Source organism: Carassius gibelio, chromosome A13, assembly GCF_023724105.1.
Source record: "Carassius gibelio isolate Cgi1373 ecotype wild population from Czech Republic chromosome A13, carGib1.2-hapl.c, whole genome shotgun sequence".
Lineage (NCBI taxonomy): Eukaryota > Metazoa > Chordata > Actinopteri > Cypriniformes > Cyprinidae > Carassius > Carassius gibelio.
Window position 1 is genome coordinate 16,893,202 of NC_068383.1, and position 19,808 is coordinate 16,913,009.

Genomic DNA, 19,808 nt, shown 5'->3' on the forward strand with positions numbered 1-19,808 from the left:
ATTTTAATTAACACAAATGAAATGACTTCAAAATGGGTCAAGTGTTTCCTACCCATATATTTACACATAAACATAAAATATGTCAAATAAATGTATATCTGCCATTCAAAAGTTTGGAGTCAGTGAGATTTTTTTAGATATCAGTACTTATTGAAATGTATTTAGCAAAGATGCTTATTTTTCAAGTTGATCTGTTTTAAATATATAAAAAGAATAATCTATGAATAAGAAATATTTCTTGAGCACCAAATCAGTATATTAAATTTTTTTCTTAAGGATCATGTGACACTGAAGAGGTAATGGCTGCTGAAGATTTAGCTTTTCCATCACATAACTAAATAAAATTTCTAAATATATCTAGAGTGTATTTAAAATAGATGAGAGTTATTTGAAATTGTAATAATATTACTGTTCTTACTGTATTTTTGATCAAATAAATGCAACCTTGGTGAACACAAGAGACTTCTTTCAAAACATTAAAAATCTTGCCATCCATTTTTATTTTAATTTCTTCTTTTAAATTTCATAATTTTCACAAACCTTAAAGAGATAGTTCATCCAAAAATGAAAATTCTGTGATCGGACTCTGTCATAGTTTACTATGTAGTTACAAGCCTGCATAGTTTTCTATCATCAGTGAAACAGAAAAAATAAAAAAAAAGTCTCTGTTTTTTTTTTTTACCAGTGGAAATCAGTGCTAACCAATATTTTTCCAAATATCTTGAGAGGTACAAAAGTTATACATGTTTGGAGCAAATGAGAGTTTTAAAATATCCCTTCAAGTGCTCAAAACTGTTCTTGCTTTATTTCGAGTTGTACATGACTGACAGGAATGACTTGTGGTTCACATGAGCCCCTTTCACACTGCCATTCCAGCAAATACACGGGTAAAGTGTTCCGGCAATTGTCCCCGGGTCGCCAGATTTTGCACTTTCACACTGCCAGTGATGACCCGGGATATGTGCGTGCTTTCACACACAACCCGTAAAGGTCCCGTAATGACACGTGACATCAGGGCGTGACGTGTAATGTACGAGTCGAAAATGCTAGCCACGTTATACTTTCACTGAAGCAAGCAAAAGATCTCGGCGTCAGCGCGGAAAGTGAGGAACTAACTGATCTCTGCTTCATTACAGTTTGCAAATTTTTTTTGATGCAAACGTTGATCTTTCTTCAAAACAGCCGGTAAAAGAGTCACGCGATAATGCGCGTCATCACGTCCCGGGTCAAACCCCCCAATGTTACTAGGTCCCCGACCCGGGTTCAATGCCGGAATCAATCCCGGGACGTGGTTGCTTTCACACAGAAGGCGACCCGGCAATGTTGCGGCAATATGCCGGGTCCGACGTGCAGTGTGAAAGGGGCTTAAGCAATCCAGGCTTGACTGATTCAGTTAGTTCCTTCAGTGAATGCTTCAAAGAACTGATTCATAATGATAACTCATACATGATTCACGAGTCATCTTGAGTGATTTATTGAAGAAACCAGCTCACAAGAGTCATTCTTCATGAATTTTACTGCACATTTTGCAGTGTTTGTTATTTTGTGGTGCACAGTATATTTATCTCATTACAGATTAAATTCATTCAGCAAACTTTTAGTAAAATATAATTTCTTCACTGCCACTGGATCCTAAGTGAATACATTTATCGATAGCACTGTTTGATACTTTGATAGACACACATGATTTCTTGTAAATCTACATCACATACGACATGTTAGTGATATTCAATATTAGGCATTAATTTAATTGATAAAACTTGAGTATATAAGAATCATTCTATGAAATTGTCAATCAGTGCATGCTAACACATTTGTTCTTCTGCTAGCCACACACTACTTTAAATATTTTTTTCCATTATCTTCCTTTAGATACACAAACTTTCTGTCTTGTCAGTGTCCACAGTATCTTGCTCGAAGGCCTCTCGCTCATCCAACTTTTTCCCTAAAGTGCTCTCGGTAACTTTCTGGCGGTCTCTCTCATGCTAATTGGTCGACAAACACCCGACCCCCCCGACTTTATCCACACCCCCGCACCCCAGTGAGTGGCTGGGCCCCCTGGAAAGCCACAGTAACAAATGGCTGGCTGTGAGGCCTTTGTGAGCCCCTGCTGAGCGCTGGTGTGGATGGTGTTTTAGGCCGCTGTTCAAGCACAGCGGGGGCCGAGCGCTCTCCCCCTGCTCGCTCTCTCTCACACAGCTCTCGCAGGCGGAGCGCCTTCACACTCCAGACGACAGCAGGCCTGCAGAGACGGTCACTTCTCCAGCTACATTCCAAACCCAGTGTGCGAGAAAAGTTTTCAGGCTTCACTGTTAATTAACACACTTTGACTTGAGTTTTGTGGGCGTTTTTTTTTTCCTTGTCTTACTTTCTTTGGCCTGTATTATGTCTGTTCTTTTGTAGTGTAGACTAGTTATTTTATTTGTGCTGCTCATAACGCGATGCTCTTTAACCTGGCGGCTGAGTAAAGAATGTGTGCTTTCACATAAGATCTACTCATCGATGTCATATCTCTCTCTCTTTTCTCATTATGTCTGAGAGTCAACAAAGCTTTATTTGCATATCTGTAGAATGGATTACATTACTGCCAGAGCATTCCAGGAATTGTGTATAACAGGTGAGTGAAATCAGCGGTAAAATAAATGAGGGTGCCATAAATGAAGTGATGCATGGGGTGTGAATATGGTAGAGCGAGAAGAGATGTGTTGATGTATAATGTATAGACTATACGTTAAGATTCAAAATAACCTTGTTGTCACACCTGCATATACCGGGCATTTTAAGTGAATTTATCAGCCTTAAATGTTTATTACCAACTATACAACTGTACTGTGCATAATTTATAATTTACTTATATATATATATATATATATATATATATATATATATATATATATATATATATATATATATATATATATATATATATGTACACACACATTTTGGACCTTAGTAAGATAGTTCTGGTCATGGTTTTTGATTTAACAGTGTAGCTATGTCAAAAAAGCCATAGTTCACCCCTAAAATTAATATCATTTACTCAATATCATGTCATTCCAAACTTGTATGCATTCATTCCTTCTGCAAAACAGAAAAGAAGAAAACTGTTGTGGTGACCATTCACTTTCATTGTATGGACAAAAACATAGAGACATTCTTCAAAATATCTTCTTTTTATATTCCAAAGAAGAAACAGACCTATAGGTTTAAAACAACATTAAGGTATTTTTTGGGTGAACTGTCTTATTAGTTTAATTAAATTCTGTGCCCTTAATAGTGTTGTAATATGTTTATTGTGCTGTTTTTGCACATTGTTCTATATACTGTAGCACAACTTTTTGTACCTTGAGTTGCCTAAATGTGGTTTGTGTTTGTTACAGTACTTTTATTGCAGCTTAAAATGCAACCTCTTTCAAAGCATTGTTATGTTTGTATGAGCAACCTGATGTATGAGCTGGCTCAACCAGTGCTGTAAATTTGGGGGTGGGGTCTCTGATTGTCTGACCAATTACAGAGGGAAGTGATCAGGAAACCTGTTTGGAAACATTCATTTTGCAATTCCGAATGGTGACGCTAGTGACACAAAAACACACTTTACTGTTGAATCTCGCCAGATCTTCATGTATATCATTGATCTAGGTGTGTATCCTTCTCATTTTTTGCTCTCTCTCACTCTGCATGCAGGAGAAGGAGGCGGTAGAGCACTGCTGTGGAGAAGACATGGCCGCTCTGACCTTCCAGGCACAGCGGCACAAATGTGAGCTGACACAGACACTTCAGCAAATGGAGGCGCAGCACGAGAAGAGGGGTGGGTGTTCGCTGGTGCGCTGCCCCTTGCCAGAACAACCGCCTTACCCGCCCTTCCGCCTGCCTCATCCCCACACGCTCTGGGCGTGAGCCACACTGTGCGGGACAGCATCAGGAACACCTGTAACCTTTGGCCGGCCGAAGGGAGCAGATGCTCTGCGCTCCAGAGCTTCGGAGCTACGTATTAGTTAGCGTTTAAAAATGGGGGGAGATGAGCAGCACTGCCCACTGTCTGCTGATTTCAGAGTGCTGCTCTCACATCTGTTGCACCATCTGGATGGGCGAGTTTAGATTATTTACCTGTGTTTCCAGAAACTTGAGTCATGCTGATCGCCAGAACAAAGCGTAGAGAAAACAAAGAGCTTCTTTCTGGCGCGACTGCACGGCACACATGTTGTCTAAAGAGAAATGGCATCAGAGGCTCAGCAGGAAGCTCTCTGGGCTTATGGAATTAGTCCTTTAATATCACAGACCACTTCCCTCTCTAAGCATATAATGGCCACTCTCGATAGCTAATTATTTTTGTCCCCCCCATCCCTGTCTCTTTAACTCCAAATGGATTGATTTTAGTAGTAAAGACAGAATCGCCTCTAGATGAGACCACATTTTAAACTCTGCTCTGTTTGTTTAGAGTCCAGTTTGTTTCTTTATCCTGTTTGTGTGTGGTGTTTTCTCTGTGGCCTGCACATGCCCAGCTAGTTTCAAAGAGCAGAAACGCAGTAGGAATCTTTTGGTAAATTTTCAACAGCTTCTGAACTTTTTGAACTTAATGAAAACTAAATTTAATTAGCATTACAATCCACCTAGCTACTACATTCTTGCAGTCTGTCTGCTTCTCCTTCGCTCTTTCTTTTTACAGAATAGCTCAATATGTATCTTAAAAATACTGAATGTGTGTTTGCTGTGTTAATGAGTTAATACTTTACCTGTTCACAGTCAGAGAAACAGATGCTCTTCTGAGTGCTCAGATCAGCCTGATCGGAAAACTGAAGTGTCAGGTGCTCGGGGCAACGCTGGAGGAACTGGCCCGGAGCAGCAGGTACGAAGCACTTTCAGATCTTGTATACCATATTCATATTTTCATTACAAATTCAACCCCCTTGACCCCCGACCCCCCAGCCAAACCCCCCCCCCCCCTCAAAAAAAAAAAAACTGAACCGAGTTAAGTTCATGCCAGGTACTAGACCTACATGTACACTTGTGTTCACGGTTACTATGGCTAAGGGACAAATTTACTTTTTTTTTTTTTTTCTCCGCTGTTAAATGTTTAACCAAATATAAATTTATATTTGTGAAACATGACTGACAAAGTTCACTGACAAATGAAGTAGTCATCACAAATTAGTAAATAATTAGAAATTCATTGGTCAAAAGATGTGGGAACCCTGGCTGTTTCGAGACGAATATGTGCTGTTTCAAATATCAGCGCTTCTTTGGCCATGGCTCTGACGTCTAGCATATCTACAGCTGAACTAAACATAGTGTTCACTGTAACTGTGCTATTCCTTGCAGTGAGATCAGTGAAAATGAGTTTCCATATTTGAAATGCAGATTGCTTGACATCATCTCCTCAACTGTTTGATCTTGTTGATGCTTTGTGAATTGTGTATCTTCGCGGAGTCCGACATTCAGCGCAGAGCCACTCGTGGTGTGTTATCCAGAGCGTGGCATCCTTTCCGTGCCATACTGCTCTAGTCTGTGCCCCAGTAAGGGAGCTGTCACTGTACCCTGGCACACGCCGCCTGTCCTCCGTGCAGACTTTGCTCTCTGCCCATCACATGTGCCTCTCACCTCAGGCCTCTGGGGTAGTCAGCTGTTAAAACAGTGTAAAGCGCATTACTCACATCGCAGCTTGCAATCTGCCATGGTCAGTCGGCCCAGCTTGGGAAGGTACAGGCCACTGCTGCTCGCCCTCCCCCTTCCACCAGCACGCTGAACTCAAGAAGACCTCTGAGGAAGATAGATGCGGTGAATCATCTCAACGTATTACTGACTATACTCTATTTACTGCATTTTTAGTGTCGATAGATAAGAAGATGAACATGGGGTTTGGATGAATGCCAGGAAGTTTGTCTCACTGTGACATGTTTTACTGTAACAATTATCATACTTCACTAACATGCAGTTTTTATTACTTTAGATTAACTGGGACAGAATATTTGTATCTTTAAAAATTCATGTCATGGCACAGTACTATTCAAGTCAACCGCAAAGAAGCACAAAAGGTGAGGAAAGCTATACAGTATTTGCATAACGTGAATGAAATCAACATAAAAGCTTAAAATAAACAGGGATATTTGATAAAATACATAAGGGATAATGTCCACGTTGTCTACTGTAAGGGTTGATTTTGCAAGAATATTTTGTAACAGAACATTATTGCATATACAGCTGCATCTCAATAAATTTGAATGTCATGGAAAAGTTCATTTATTTCAGTATTTCAACTCAAATTGTGAAACACGTGTATTATATAAATTCAGTGCACACAGACTGAAGTAGTTTAAGTCTTTGGTTATTTTAATTGTCATGATTTTGGCCCACGTTTAACAAAAACCCACCAATTCACTATCTCAATTTCTCAACAAATTAGAATAATTAATAAGACCAATAAAATAAAATAATAAACATTTTTAGTGAATTGTTGGTCTTCTGGAAAGAATGTTCATTTACTGTACATGTACTCAATACTGGTCACACCACCTACAATATGCACTTTCTTTTATAAATTTATAGTAAATATAATTTAAAATGTTTATGATAAAAAAGAATAAGTTCAGGTACATGATAATAATTTACTAAATTAAAACTAGCTCTATTGCTATCTAGTAGAATTTACATGATTAATGCGGGCAGGTTTGTAAAAGCCTTTTTTAAATACAACATGTTAAAAAATTATTTTAGTTATTTTAGTTTAGTGATTCAAATGTAATTAAATTACAGTTTTGAATTTTTTACATTCACATTTAACAATTATTTTAATTGTTGATTTTTTTTTTTTTTTTTTTTTAGTAAAAAGCAATGATTAACTTGAGACAGAAATGTAGGGTCATGCAAACATTCATGAGCTCACAGGAATGGTGTTTAGACTCACACACTTGATTTATTGTCATCTGCTGATCTCCCTGCCTTGTTGTTTTATATCCGGTGACAGTGTGGCCTTCTGTTCAGTGCAGTGTTTTAAACCTATAGGCAGATGAGCACGCAGCACGCTGGCGACAAGGTTCATTAGCGAAAATCTGAATCCTATTCATTCTGCATAAGACTTGTATGAAGGTTTCTCACGTGTCTGATGCAGCATATTAAAGCAAGTTGTTGTGGTGGATTTAAATACTTGTACCAATTTAATCAAACATAACCCATTACAATGTCAGCACATTAAACATGTTTACACATTAAATCAAAGATTCTTCCGTGTTGGCTCTTTAACTTTGAGAGCAGGGTGTTTACTCTACTAATGAAGTTGACTTGGCAGGGCTGTACCTGATGGCAGAGTGCTCCGGTGTTTCTGGTGCAATGAGAGTGTAGTCTTGTTAAGGAAAGATCCACACATTCTTCTCTGCCTAAATAACTAGTGTTGGAGCCATGGCATAGTGGTTAATGCAAGTTCAAATCTGCCTGTGACCCATCATTTAAACTGCATAGTATATTTGTGGTCTGAATGACCTAATATCAGACCAAGCATTATTAGAGGTAAAGCATCTTTATTTAACAGTATGGAAATGTGGATTATAAAACATTAGTATGTGTTTGTACTGTAGAGTGGAGATTGAGCAGTTGTCTCTGGAGGAAGAGCACCTGCAGGACAGCGCTGAGAAACTGTGAGGTCGTTGTGAAGAGATTGAAGAGCAGTGTGTGCAACATGAGAGGATGCACCAACGCACAGAGGTACACACACCTGCGGCACTGACCTCGAGTCCTGCATCACATGAGCAGTCCTTATAGGAGCTTGTTTAGTGTATCACACCATGACATCACTACATTTGCATGAGGGACTAATGCTAAAGCCGGCCACAATTAGGGGTGCAAATCTCTTGGGTGACAGTGAGTCAATTTCTCCCATGATTCACAGGTTTTCAGTTAAGATTGAAAATTAAAGTGTTTTAAAATACATCTGTAGAATTCAGGATTTGATCACATTGAACAAATCCAATTTGGACTGATCATTTTGCATGTGGTGAAATCCGATCTGTGTGTTAAGGTCTGTAAAAAACAAACAAAAAAACATATTTTAGTTGGACACACCCAACAAATCCGGTTCTTGCAGACTGACATCCTTAAAGAATCTTGAAAAGATTCAGGCATGAAAAGAATGTCAAACTATAAGGTAAATTAATAAATGTACAAATAATTAACGGAAGCAGTTGAAATACACTACTGTTAAAAACTTTGGGGTTTGTAAGATTTTTAAAAATTATTTTGAAAAAATTCCCTTATCCTCACAAAGGCTACATTTATTTGATAAAAAAAATACAGTAAAAACTGAAATATTGTGAAATATTATTACAATTTCAAAATGAGTTTTATGTTGTATATATATATCCATATGTCATTTATTCCTGTGATGGCAAAGCTTAATTTTCAGCATCAATCCAGTCTTTAATGTCACATGACATGATCCACCAGAAATCATTCTAATATGATGATTTGCTGCTCAAGAAACATTTCCCATTATCATCATCAATTATTGTCAGGATTATTTGCTGAATAGAAGAAAAAAAACATTTGAAATAAAATGTTGTTTTTACTGTCACTTTTGATTCATGTATTATATCTTCTTTGAAAAAAAGGTATTTCTTTTTTTCAACCCAAAAAAAAAACAACACCTTACAGACCTTTTGAACAGTAGTGTACTCTGTTCTTATGGAATTACATTTAGTCAGAATGGTTATCAATTCAAGAAGCCACTGATTAGATTTACATCCTGCAGCTTTCTAACCTCTCCGTATTTCTATAATAATACTTGGAATCAGATACTGTATTTTTATATATCTGATAGATGTGAGCATTGCGCTCATACCACTTCAGACCGTGTGTGTGTGTGTGTGTGTGTGTTTCAGGCAGGGCACATGTGGCCACTGACTGTAGGGTTGAGGGGCGTCTGGCACACCGCCCGAGCCAGCATGTGGGCGAGTGAGTGAGTGTGGGTGTATCCACAGTACCTCCAGCCTGAACTGAGCTTCTGCTGGGTGCACAACATCCTTCTGTTTCCTCCACAACCTAACATATTAGTGAATATCCACCTCCTTGAACCAAAGAGAAGCAGATACAAAGAAAAGTTATGTTTCCCCATAATGAAAAGGATGTTTTTTTTTAGATAGTTGTGCAGTGTGGGCATGTAAGTGAGCTTTCCTCACATAACTGGAGCTGTTAAAATGGTTCGTCACCTTTACAATTACGCAACATTTCTCACAAGAGCTTGCAGACCGAGCTCAGAGGTGAGATGGAGCGATTAGAGAGAATCTATACTGTATGTGTGAAATATTTATAGTTCCGTTTACCATAGAGAATACATAATCACAGCTTTTTTTATTTGACTTATGTACACGCTGGAGATGATTTTTGCGATGAAATCATTTTCGTTGTGCTTTTTATGAACTATTCAGAAATCATTTAATATGTTCTAGCTATTCTTCAACACAAAGCAAAAGTTTCAGTGTGCATGAAGGCAGATTTCATGTGCCGGCCAAAATAGAGAAAAATCAATTTGTGAGAGTTAACTGCATTGCACCGTTCCTCTCTCTCGCTGTCTACATGCTTTGTTTATTGTGATGCTGACACACACATTTCTCTTCTACTGTTGGTATGTAAGACAGAAGGTGCCAGAGCCAAACTTCAGCTCTAGCTCTGAGTAAGAGACTGAGAGGTCTGGTTGCTCCCGGGTCTTCAGTGCCCCGGGTGTCTCTGCTCTGTAGGGCACTTCACCCCACCGCCCATGGGTTAAGGTGTACGTGTTAATAAGATGGTGCAAATGGCTCCGGCGTACATGCAAATAGCCGGGGCCCCACCTCAGATATTCTTGATCGGGCGCGCAATCTGTGCTGCGAAGAGCTGCAACAGCGTGGCACGCATGAAACATTTGGAAAATCAGCTTGATTTATTTTTACCATTCGAGCCAACGCCAAGCAACACAGGGGTTTTCAGCACACAATGTTTCACTCCTGCAAGTTATTTATTTATTTTCCACGTGGTATTCGCATATTTTCTGCCTAGAGATTAGGGCCAGTGATATATGAAAGGCTCGGAGTGTTGGCCAACGATTGTGCGTAATAGCTTCGGCTTTATAGAGAACATCAATAATACATATGTGTGTCAATCCTATTTTTATTTTGTAAATGCATTCTGGGCATCGCTTTAGTTCTGTGTAAGAGGGTTGATGTTAGCGTGGTAAAAGCCACTTTGGGATGGAGTAATCAGTGTTTTTTTATTTTTTAATATTTTTTTTTAATATTTCTGCCTGATTTCATATTGTCTCATTAATGTAGTGGCAGAGACTCTTTAAGGTCAATGAACAAAAATATGTATATTTTTAGTTTTGACTGTATGATATGAAATCATAAATATGACGTTCTTGTCATTTCAAATGTAAAAATTAATTACTTGAAATAAGGATAGATTTTTTTTTTACTATTAGTACCAGACACATTCAATTATGTCAAAACTATAGACTAACTTTAATTTAATGAATGCACTTAAGATCTCTGGTACGTCTCCAGTATTAAATATAGAATTAATGTTATTATTATTCATATAGACTGCAACATGTATTATCATTTCTTAGTAACATAATTTCTCATTAATGCATAACTGTCATTGCTTTGTAAGCTGATGTATTTGGGGGTGTACATGGGAAAACTTAGAAATAGCAGGATTTTTCTGATAAATATCATTATTTATCAGAAAAATCCTGCTATTTCTAAGTTTATTATGTTCTATAATAGATACACGTTTTTCTAGTTTTGCAAAGATTAAAAACATCAGCCAGAATCTGCTTTTATATAGAGTAAAACAGCCATAATGTCCAGTATGGGATCAAATCATTTTGAATCTTTTCAATGAATCAGTCAGACTGGTTCACAGATCAGTCTGGATGATTCATTACCTAATTAGTCTGAATCAAAATAGTTGTTTTTTTCAGTATTCATCCACTGTTCACAAATTACTTGACAGCTTTTGTACAAGTCATAGAGTTACATTGTTCATTTCGTTTTGGGAGGACTGAATAGAAAAAGCATAAAATAATGCACAACCCGTCAAAATGAATTTCAGAAAGCATTAATGGGTGTTTAACAAGAAAAACCTTTTAGGAAAATTACAAGAGGAATTGCATACTATACTCCATCTAAATGATAATTTTGCTCATTCTTATTAATGCTGTTTTTATGCCCTTAAGAGACATGCTTTTGTGCTTTATAAAATTAATGTCACACTACAGAACCATGTAGAACTAGTAAAGATAATTATTTTTATTTGAAGGTGATTAATGAAGTACCTAAAATATCCACTTGTACAGTCAAATCAAAGTCTTGATGTTGAATAAAAAATGGTGTTTGTCAGCTACAGTACCCTGATAAAGACTCATTTTGGGCTGCCTAGAAACAGAACCCTGCTTGATATCTGATTATTTGTCCAAAATTTCACCTGCTCTGAGTCCCCGCTCACACAAGCTCCTCAAACGTTCTCTCCTCTCCGCTCAGCCCCACAAACACACATCTGCCAATGAGCATCTTTACCAATTATCACTCCCTCTCACCAACACACACAGAAGCAAACACGCTCCTGTTCCTTAAAGCAGTGTTGTAGCGTATACGCAGATGTGTGCCTAAATCTACAGGCTTCTGTCAGCCATATGGCAGCATAAAGAAACATGATAGTGGCGTGTGGAGGGGAGCGTGGATGGAGAGCCATGTGTAGCGGTAGCTGGAGCGCTGCTGAAAGGGCTGGAGGAGATGGTGCATTGGAACAAATGTCCGCCTGCGCCGGGCCGAGAACAGCCGCGCTGCTGCCGGGGAGACGTCTGGGCCTCGGGCGAGGGCTGCTTCATCTGGTTCCCTGCCACCCACCCCCTCTACACACCCCATCCTTCACTTACACACACATTCATGCATTTAATACTCTGTGTGTGTGTGTGAGAAAAAAGGCATGCCACTTTTCCCAAAAGCAAGCAAGCTTAGTAAACTTTTCACTTGCAAATGAAGTTGGCATGGAGTGAAGATGGCATGCGTGATGTGGATGATGCTTGTCACTGTTTCTTTAGCATCCTTATGCTGATCATTGTCTTTTCTGGGTCAGATGTACAGTACAGTATTTTAAACTCCGTCTCCTTAGAATAAAAGCTTTTGAAAAGAGGTCAGTTATTTGGACTTCTCTTCTTCAAATCAAATATAATAATCATCCTTCAAGTGTCATTATTTGATAGTGGGTAGGTAACCATGACGTATTACAACTATTAAATCTGAACTTCAGAAGAAAAGTCAGAAGAGAGAAAGATGTCAATGCAGCTGAAGAGAAATCCTGTCTCAGAAGTGTTTAAAAGAAAATATAAAAGTCTAGTTAACATTTTGTTTGGTTTTGATTTGTGTCAGAGTTTGGTGATTTGGATCAAATGCATTAATGCAAATGCAATGAGTATATCAGGATATTATTTAATCTCTCTTTTACCTTGCTGATCATAATCATCATACACTAGCATTAAAATTAGTCTCTTATGCTCATTTATATATATATATATATATAAAAAAACGTATTTTGTTGTGAAATATTATTGCAATGTAAAATAACTGTTTTCTATTTTAATATATTTTAAAAAGTAATATGTTCCTGTGATGGCAAAGCTGAATTGTATTCCAGGCTTCAATCTGACATGGTCCTTCAGAAATCATTTTAATATGCTTATTTGATGCTCAAGAAACATTTCTTATCAATAGCAATATTGAAAACAGTTATGCTACTTAATATTTTTGGAAACTGTGATAATTTTTTTTTAGGGTTTTCGTAAATTTATTGAAACTGTCTTAACTGATCAATTGAATGCCTCCTTGCTGAATAAAAGTATTATTTTCTTTAAAAATAAATAACTAAAATACAAATCTTACTGACCCCAAAACTTATGATTAATAGTGTACAAAGAACTTCTAACTTATCCTAGAGTGATACACTGTAACAATATATAAAAAATATATATAATGCCCTGGCAGTTTACATTAAAGTTTTATAGACTTTTCCTTCAACCCGACAAAACATTACTATGCACTAAGCAAATGAATTTTTACTGTTCATTTTTACTTATTTTCCTTTTTCAAAAACCAGGTGGCTCTTAACAAGAAACATTTTTCTTCTCTTAACAAGAACCAAGTTGTGGCGTAGCGTCACACACACTCCTACTCTTCATTATGCAGCTAGGGGGCAGCAGGGAGCCTCTCCACCCTAATTTCCCTCTTTGCTCTACCCTTGGTGGACCAGCTGGCCCACACTGCCAGGGGCAACAGCTCCGTAGCCTGCTGACAGAGCCTTGTGGAGCGGTGGCTCTACTGCTCCTGCTTACGTGGGTGCTGGGCACATCCCGAGGCATGAAAACTGTAAAATACTATGTGGTGCATCCTAGCGCTCTCCATCCAGTGCTAAGACCTCATTTATTACATCAAATAGTGCTCACTTAGCTCCTTTCACAGGCTCTGTGTGGAGTTTCCGCTGTAAAAGCTGATGGTGGGAGCAAACTTTATAGGGATCCAACATCACATATGTTGTGTAGCCTAATGTAAATGTTTGTATCATTTAAGAGCAGATTCTTGTCGTAGCATGTAGTCAAGTAGATCAAAGGTTTACTCTGGCTTTTTGGTTACATTGTGTAATGTTTCTAAGGACAAACAAAGTTGCAGTATTGTATTTTAGTATTTCTTTATAATTATTGCATTAGTTCATTTTAAATTGATTTATTATAATGTAATTCAGTTTTTTTTATTTGTTATTCAGTGTCATACTGAAGATCATTTTTATCTTTTTTTTATCTATTTTGCTATTTTATCCTTTTTTCTATTGTTATATAAATTATTAATAGTAGTATTATTAATAAAACAAAATAAATGAACAAAATACAAATACGGCTTACTAAACTCAAACCGTCTCCTAGGCTAATATTCATAACTGTTATATCTTTAAGATTAAAGGGCTCCTTTGTAGGGTTTCCAGTATTGGTGGTCATTAGATTATGCCACTGTTTAATAGATTAAGCATTGTATTGTAAGCATGCAGACATTTTGGGTCGCCTATTTGGATATGGATAAGGAGGCTCATTAATAGGTAATTATTGCTTTTAATAGGGAGGGTCAAAAGATCTGTCCATTTGTTTACTGGCCACATGCACCGCTGTCTCTGTAACCCAGTCTTAAACTGCACAAGCCCAATAAGTCCGATGAAAAGGGGATTTTCATAGCCAACTAACACTTCTTTTTAAATGGGATTGCCATTTTTGTATAGCTCAAAAACCAAATTCAGGTTGGAACTGACAGAATCTTATGATATTTATTGTGTATCTAAAGATTGATCTGATTAATCATATGTGTGGGTAACATTTATATTTTAAATGAGCACCCTGTCTACATGTGGTCCAAACGCAGTCCTGTAAATAACAAAACTACAGATAGATGAAGCAGAGATCATATTCAACAACAGAGATTGTCTAGTGTAACAGGTAAAGGCTGTGAGATCCGCGGTCTGCGGTCAGTCGAGCTGTGTCTGGTCCTGACAGAGCAGGAGGGTTTAGGGAGGAGTGAGGGACTGTGTCCTTGCTGCCGCTGGCAGGCCTGTTTTAACTAGGCAAGCCAAGACAGATTGGGTATATTCTTTACCGCTTATCCTTCCTCCAAGCCTCACATACCCGTTCCCGCCACTATCTGCAGCATGCTGCTGACGGGAGCCTCGTAAATTCACCGGATTTAGTGATTTGTCTTCCCATTTGTTGAGATCTTCTTCTGTTGGTTTGTTTGTGCATTGAAGGAACTAAACCTGCCTCATTTGTTCTGATATGCTGTGTGCTAAGTAACTGCTAATGTTGCCGTTTTTGTGAGCCGTGTTCTCATTGGAAGATCCTAAAGGAGATTAATGGTTTTATTTGTGTATAGCTGTACTGTTTAACACATAAAATTCAAATAATTTAGTTCTGGGTTTCCGCGGGGTCTTAAAGTCCTTAAAAAGCCTTCAGCTGTACAAGAAAGTCCTAATTATGATATCAAGAGGTCTTAAATTTGGGGACGGAAAGCCCAGGATTGCGATATGGCTGACTGTGTCGATTAAACTTCATAAAGGCTCTGATGTCATTGAATAAACACGAGAGCTGCATGTTCAGAGTCCAGCGCTGCTGCTTTGTGTTCTGATGTTACCGGGGAAACAGGTATATTTCTACCAAACGCTCCACCTGCTGGCAGAGAATAAATTTGCATTTTCAATAAAACTTGTTTTGTTCAGAGCTCAGACCAATGCAAAAACTTGTTAACTAAAAAGGTTAACTGGTGGATTGATAAGAAGAGAATGCATTATAAAAATCTAAAAATAAGGGTGTGTGATAATATCGTAAATGGTTGTTTTGGCAATGTTTGATTTGATATTATATTGCGAAAAGCAAACACAAAACACACAGAGTGCGCGCATACATTACGTGATGAAGTCAAGTAGGTTAGACTAGTGCGCGTTCACACATTTAAAGTGCGTTCTTTCACTGCTTTAATCAGTCTATTAAAATGCATTTAGAGTCATTGCATAATTCAAGATATAGGGAAGACAATGTATGTATTTATATCATTTCATATAGTTAAAATTGCACGAGGAGTGCCGTTTTATCTCCAAATGATTACAAATGTGATATCAAATTTATATGACAGTTTAATAAACTATTTAATATTAAGAGACTTATGTTGTAGACACCATATTTACTGTTTTTGCTCTATTTCTCCAATACTGATTCTGACTTCTAGAAAAAAATGTCCTTAAGGTAAAAATGCCCATAAAACTTGTTGGAAGTGGTTAATTGATATATTTGCTGTGAACTGAACACACAGAATATGAAGAATATCAAAAAATTCAGGAGTCAGCTGTCCACGGAAGTCCTCAGCAAAATATTGTCTAATTATCGTCATCGATAAAATCACAGAAAATTATTTAGATATTTTTTTGTCTTTATCGCACACCCCTAATTTATGTTATTTGATTAATGTAATAATTCATTGATAATAATTGTTTCAATTAATTAATACTTTTGACTTCAAAGGCTGAAATGTAAAGTTTATTATTTTATAACACTTTTTGTTTTTGTGAAAATTTGTATCTGAACTGTAAATTATGCTTTTTACAGTTATTTTACAGTTCGTACAAATATGGTACTATAGACATTGCCCTACCCCACTCATATGACATTAATTGTATTTGTGCCAGTCTTAAAAAGTCTTAAATTAGAGTTTATAATCCTGCAGAAACACTGTAAAGGGATTTGCAGAACAAATAATTGCCAGGGCTTTTCCTAAATGTTAAATTCATGTAATGTAAATTAATGAAATTTTTTTCACTCTGTAAATTTCACTTTGTATGTTTTTTTTCTGTCTTTTCGCAAGAGATTAGAGTGTATTCACTGCTTCTTGCCAGTTCATTTTGCCAACGCTAAACAGATGCTAAGCACTGAACCTCGCTCAGAAAAATCACATACCCTGAGGCCACAGCAGCCACATGAGCAGAGGAACTTCAGTCCAGTCCATCAGCATCAAGACTCACTGTACAGGTGGCAGCACTGCAGGCCACTCACGCTCTTACCACTCATTATACCAACTCACAAAAACTGGTTTTACACACACACACACACACACACACACACACACACACACATATATATATATATATATATATATATATATATATATATATATCTATATATATATATATAATGGGTTTTTTTACAAAAAGTGTAAGCAAAGCTTTTTTTTTTTTTTTTTTTTTTTTTTTTTTTTTTAGAAACTCGGGCATCAGAGGCATATTTTTGATGACCACAGAAATGAATTAAAATTTCACCTGTAGAGCAAAAGTTTAAGTATAGTAAAGATAAAATATATTCACCAGAATACTTCTTAAAGCAGTGTTTGAGGAAATCTTTTTTTTTTTTTTATTGATCTGCCAATCCATAATTCAACTGTTGTTTTGGTTTCCATATCATAATAATACAATAAATGTTAACACATGCAGGTAACATAAATGTGCCCTCATTCAATATATTTTGTAAATATTTTTGAAGAAATTTAATAGTTTTATTCAGCATGGATGCATTGAAGACATTTATAATGTTACAAAAGATTTATATTTTTCAAATAAATGCTGATCTTTTTTAACTTTCTGTTAATCTAAGAACCCTTCAATTACATTGATGAAAATAGCAAATGAGCAAAAAAAAAAAAAAAAAAAAAATCTGTTCTTGAGCAATACATCAGCACGTGAGAGTGATTTCTGAAGGATCATGTGACACTGAAGCTGAAAATTCAGCTTTGACGTCACAGAAATAAATTACTTCTTAAACTCTATTTAAATACAAGCTTTAAAAAAATACTTTTAATATTATTTCACAATATAATTGTTTTAACGTTTTATTTTTCAAAAAAAAAAAAAAAAAACACCAACATCATTTTTTTTCAATAATAGTGTCGTTTTTTTTTAATTATAAGTGGTTAATAATAATAATAAAAAGGATTTAAACAGTCATCTCACAGACCAATTGAGCACATCCTTTATGGACCACCAGTGTTCCTCAGATTGATCAGTTTGAGAACCACATGAAATTTGGGAAATTTTAGAACTATTTAAAAGCACATTCTTGCTGTTTAATTTGCAGCACTGTTTATAAGGTTTCCATGTACTGTATATGATTTGTAACTTTTCCCCCAGTAAATCTGTTTAATGTGTAATAATTGCTAAAACTAAAGCAGAGTATTCTATAATTGCCATTTTTTTTGTGTTTTCTAAATATGTAAATGGTCAATACAGTTACCTGAGTGCTCATTTCTGCCGTGTCTGTGTTGCGCTGGCTTCAGTTAGCCTGGGAGCCAGCAGATGGTGTCCTTTCTCCAGGGTCAGCGGGGTAGTTCCACTCTCCAGCTCTCTCGTATAGCGGGCAGAGGCAGCAGTGTCCAGGCCGGGCCAGCTCAGCCCAGCTCCATGCACTAAGCTGTATTAAAAACCTAATTAAGTTGCGTGCCAGTAAATGGAGGGAGGTTATTGGATTTGCAGCCTTAGCTGCTGGACAGCCTTCTAATTTAATCAGACTCCCATTGTGAGTCCAGCTTCAGAGTTTTCTCTCTCTCTCTCTCTATCTCTCTTTTTTTCTTTGGGATGGTTTATGGGAGTCAAACGCAAACAAACACAGTCCTGAACAAGGGCACGGGTCGTGCACATTGGATGGATTTGAGTCCCTGAGTGGCTGTAGAGCAGATAAATATGGGGGCTGTTTGACATTTGCTGATTAAGGGCGGTGTGATTGTGTAATAGGTTAATGCAGCATGTCTGTCTCCAGAGGTGCAAAGGTGCTGCAGATGGCTTGTGTGTGAGGTGAGGGAATTACACAACCTGCTTTAAGTGCTCAGGATGCCTGACATTATACTGTCTGCCACAGAGCTGATTCTACTGGACGGGACAGGCTCATTCAACATAAGCACACTCTCAGCAGAAACAGAAAACATTGCAATGAATTGGAATAGATGACATTATGTCAGTCTAATCATTAGATTTAGCTGAATTATGAAAAGTCATCCATTAGTTCATAATCATTCCATTAGCTCTTGATTAATCCCGACAATATGTTGAAAAATACTCATACAATACAATATTGTTAGTATACGTTTAATAACCAGTTTGGAGTTGGATTTCTATTTTTATTTTTTATTTTTATTTTTATTTAAGTCTCTTATGCTCTACACAGCTGCATTCATTCGATCAAAATATGTAAAACAAATACTGTTATCTTTTTAAATATATTTTAAAGTCTAATTTATTTCAGCAGCCATAACTTCAGGCTTCAGTGTCTCGTAGTCCTTCAGAAATCACTCTAATAAATCATTCTGATTCTAATGCTTAATCTTATGATCTGTGTTGAAAACAGTTGTGTTGCTTAATATTTTTTAGTAAACTGCGATACAGTTTAAAACTCATATGTCTTATACATTAACTCATAAGTCATACCGTATAGTATGGCTCCACACAGTTTACACTTTGAGTGATTAGAGTCTGTATTTCTGCATATCAATGATCGTTTTTTACTGATACTGAATCAGCCTTAAGCAATAAAGTAAAAAAAATCAAAATAAATGTATTTGAGAAGAAAAATAAACCTTGTTTCAAAAAAAAAGTAGATGGCACATTAACAGATCTTAAGCGGGTTTACAAATAGTGGATATGTTCTTGCAGCTCTCACTTCTCAAGTTTCTCTTATTCTACTTTTTCTTTTTTATTTCACATTTTGGAAAACAACAGCAGATGAATGGTACTTTCTGAAAGACCTGAAGAGCGGCAGAAATGGTAGACAAAGGTTTGGATGGTTGCACTAATACAGAAGAACATTTGGAGCTAAGTAGTGTGTAGAGGAGGTGAGGGCCAGTGTCAAAGTGCTGCCAGACTCTGGAGGTGGGCGGCAGCAGAGGAGCCAGCTCCCTACACAGCAGGGCCCGAGCATGGGACAGGATGCCCACCACAGCCCTGTGATCAGCCCTGTCCAGCTCCCACCAGGAAGTCCAGCAGAGAAATGAAAGGAAAGAAAGAGGATGAGGGCGAGGGCAAGGGAGACAAAAGACAACAGCGCTTGACTGAGGCCTGAGGACAGGAACAATCTGTCTAGCGCAGGCAGATGAACTATTCTGCACACACTCCCAAATAAGACAGGATTTGAGGAATCAGAGGTGAATGACAAAAGCAGAGTCACATCTGCTGTCACACCAGACACAGAGAGAAAAGAAAGGCTTAAAAAAGGATCTGGCTCT

At 37.3% G+C, this 19,808-nt stretch overlaps 1 protein-coding gene across 4 annotated transcripts in view; it reads left to right on the forward strand.

The window, feature by feature from the left end:
- The window catches only part of LOC128026319 (serologically defined colon cancer antigen 8 homolog), a 34,421-nt gene that overhangs the window by 11,879 nt on the left and 2,734 nt on the right, over nucleotides 1–19,808 (forward strand). Inside the window, exons 1-4 of one of the 4 annotated variants that reach the window (XM_052613324.1) lie at nucleotides 1,475–2,617; nucleotides 3,685–3,808; nucleotides 4,744–4,846; nucleotides 7,569–8,503. In XM_052613324.1, coding sequence (XP_052469284.1) covers nucleotides 3,721–3,808; nucleotides 4,744–4,846; nucleotides 7,569–7,632 — 255 coding nt within the window. In that variant the 5' untranslated portion in view covers nucleotides 1,475–2,617; nucleotides 3,685–3,720 and the 3' untranslated portion in view covers nucleotides 7,633–8,503. Of the gene's footprint in view, nucleotides 1–1,474; nucleotides 2,618–3,210; nucleotides 3,809–4,743; nucleotides 4,847–7,568; nucleotides 8,504–19,808 lie in introns of those variants that run through there. The other 3 variants (XM_052613323.1, XM_052613321.1, XM_052613322.1) reach the window with 3 other exon arrangements.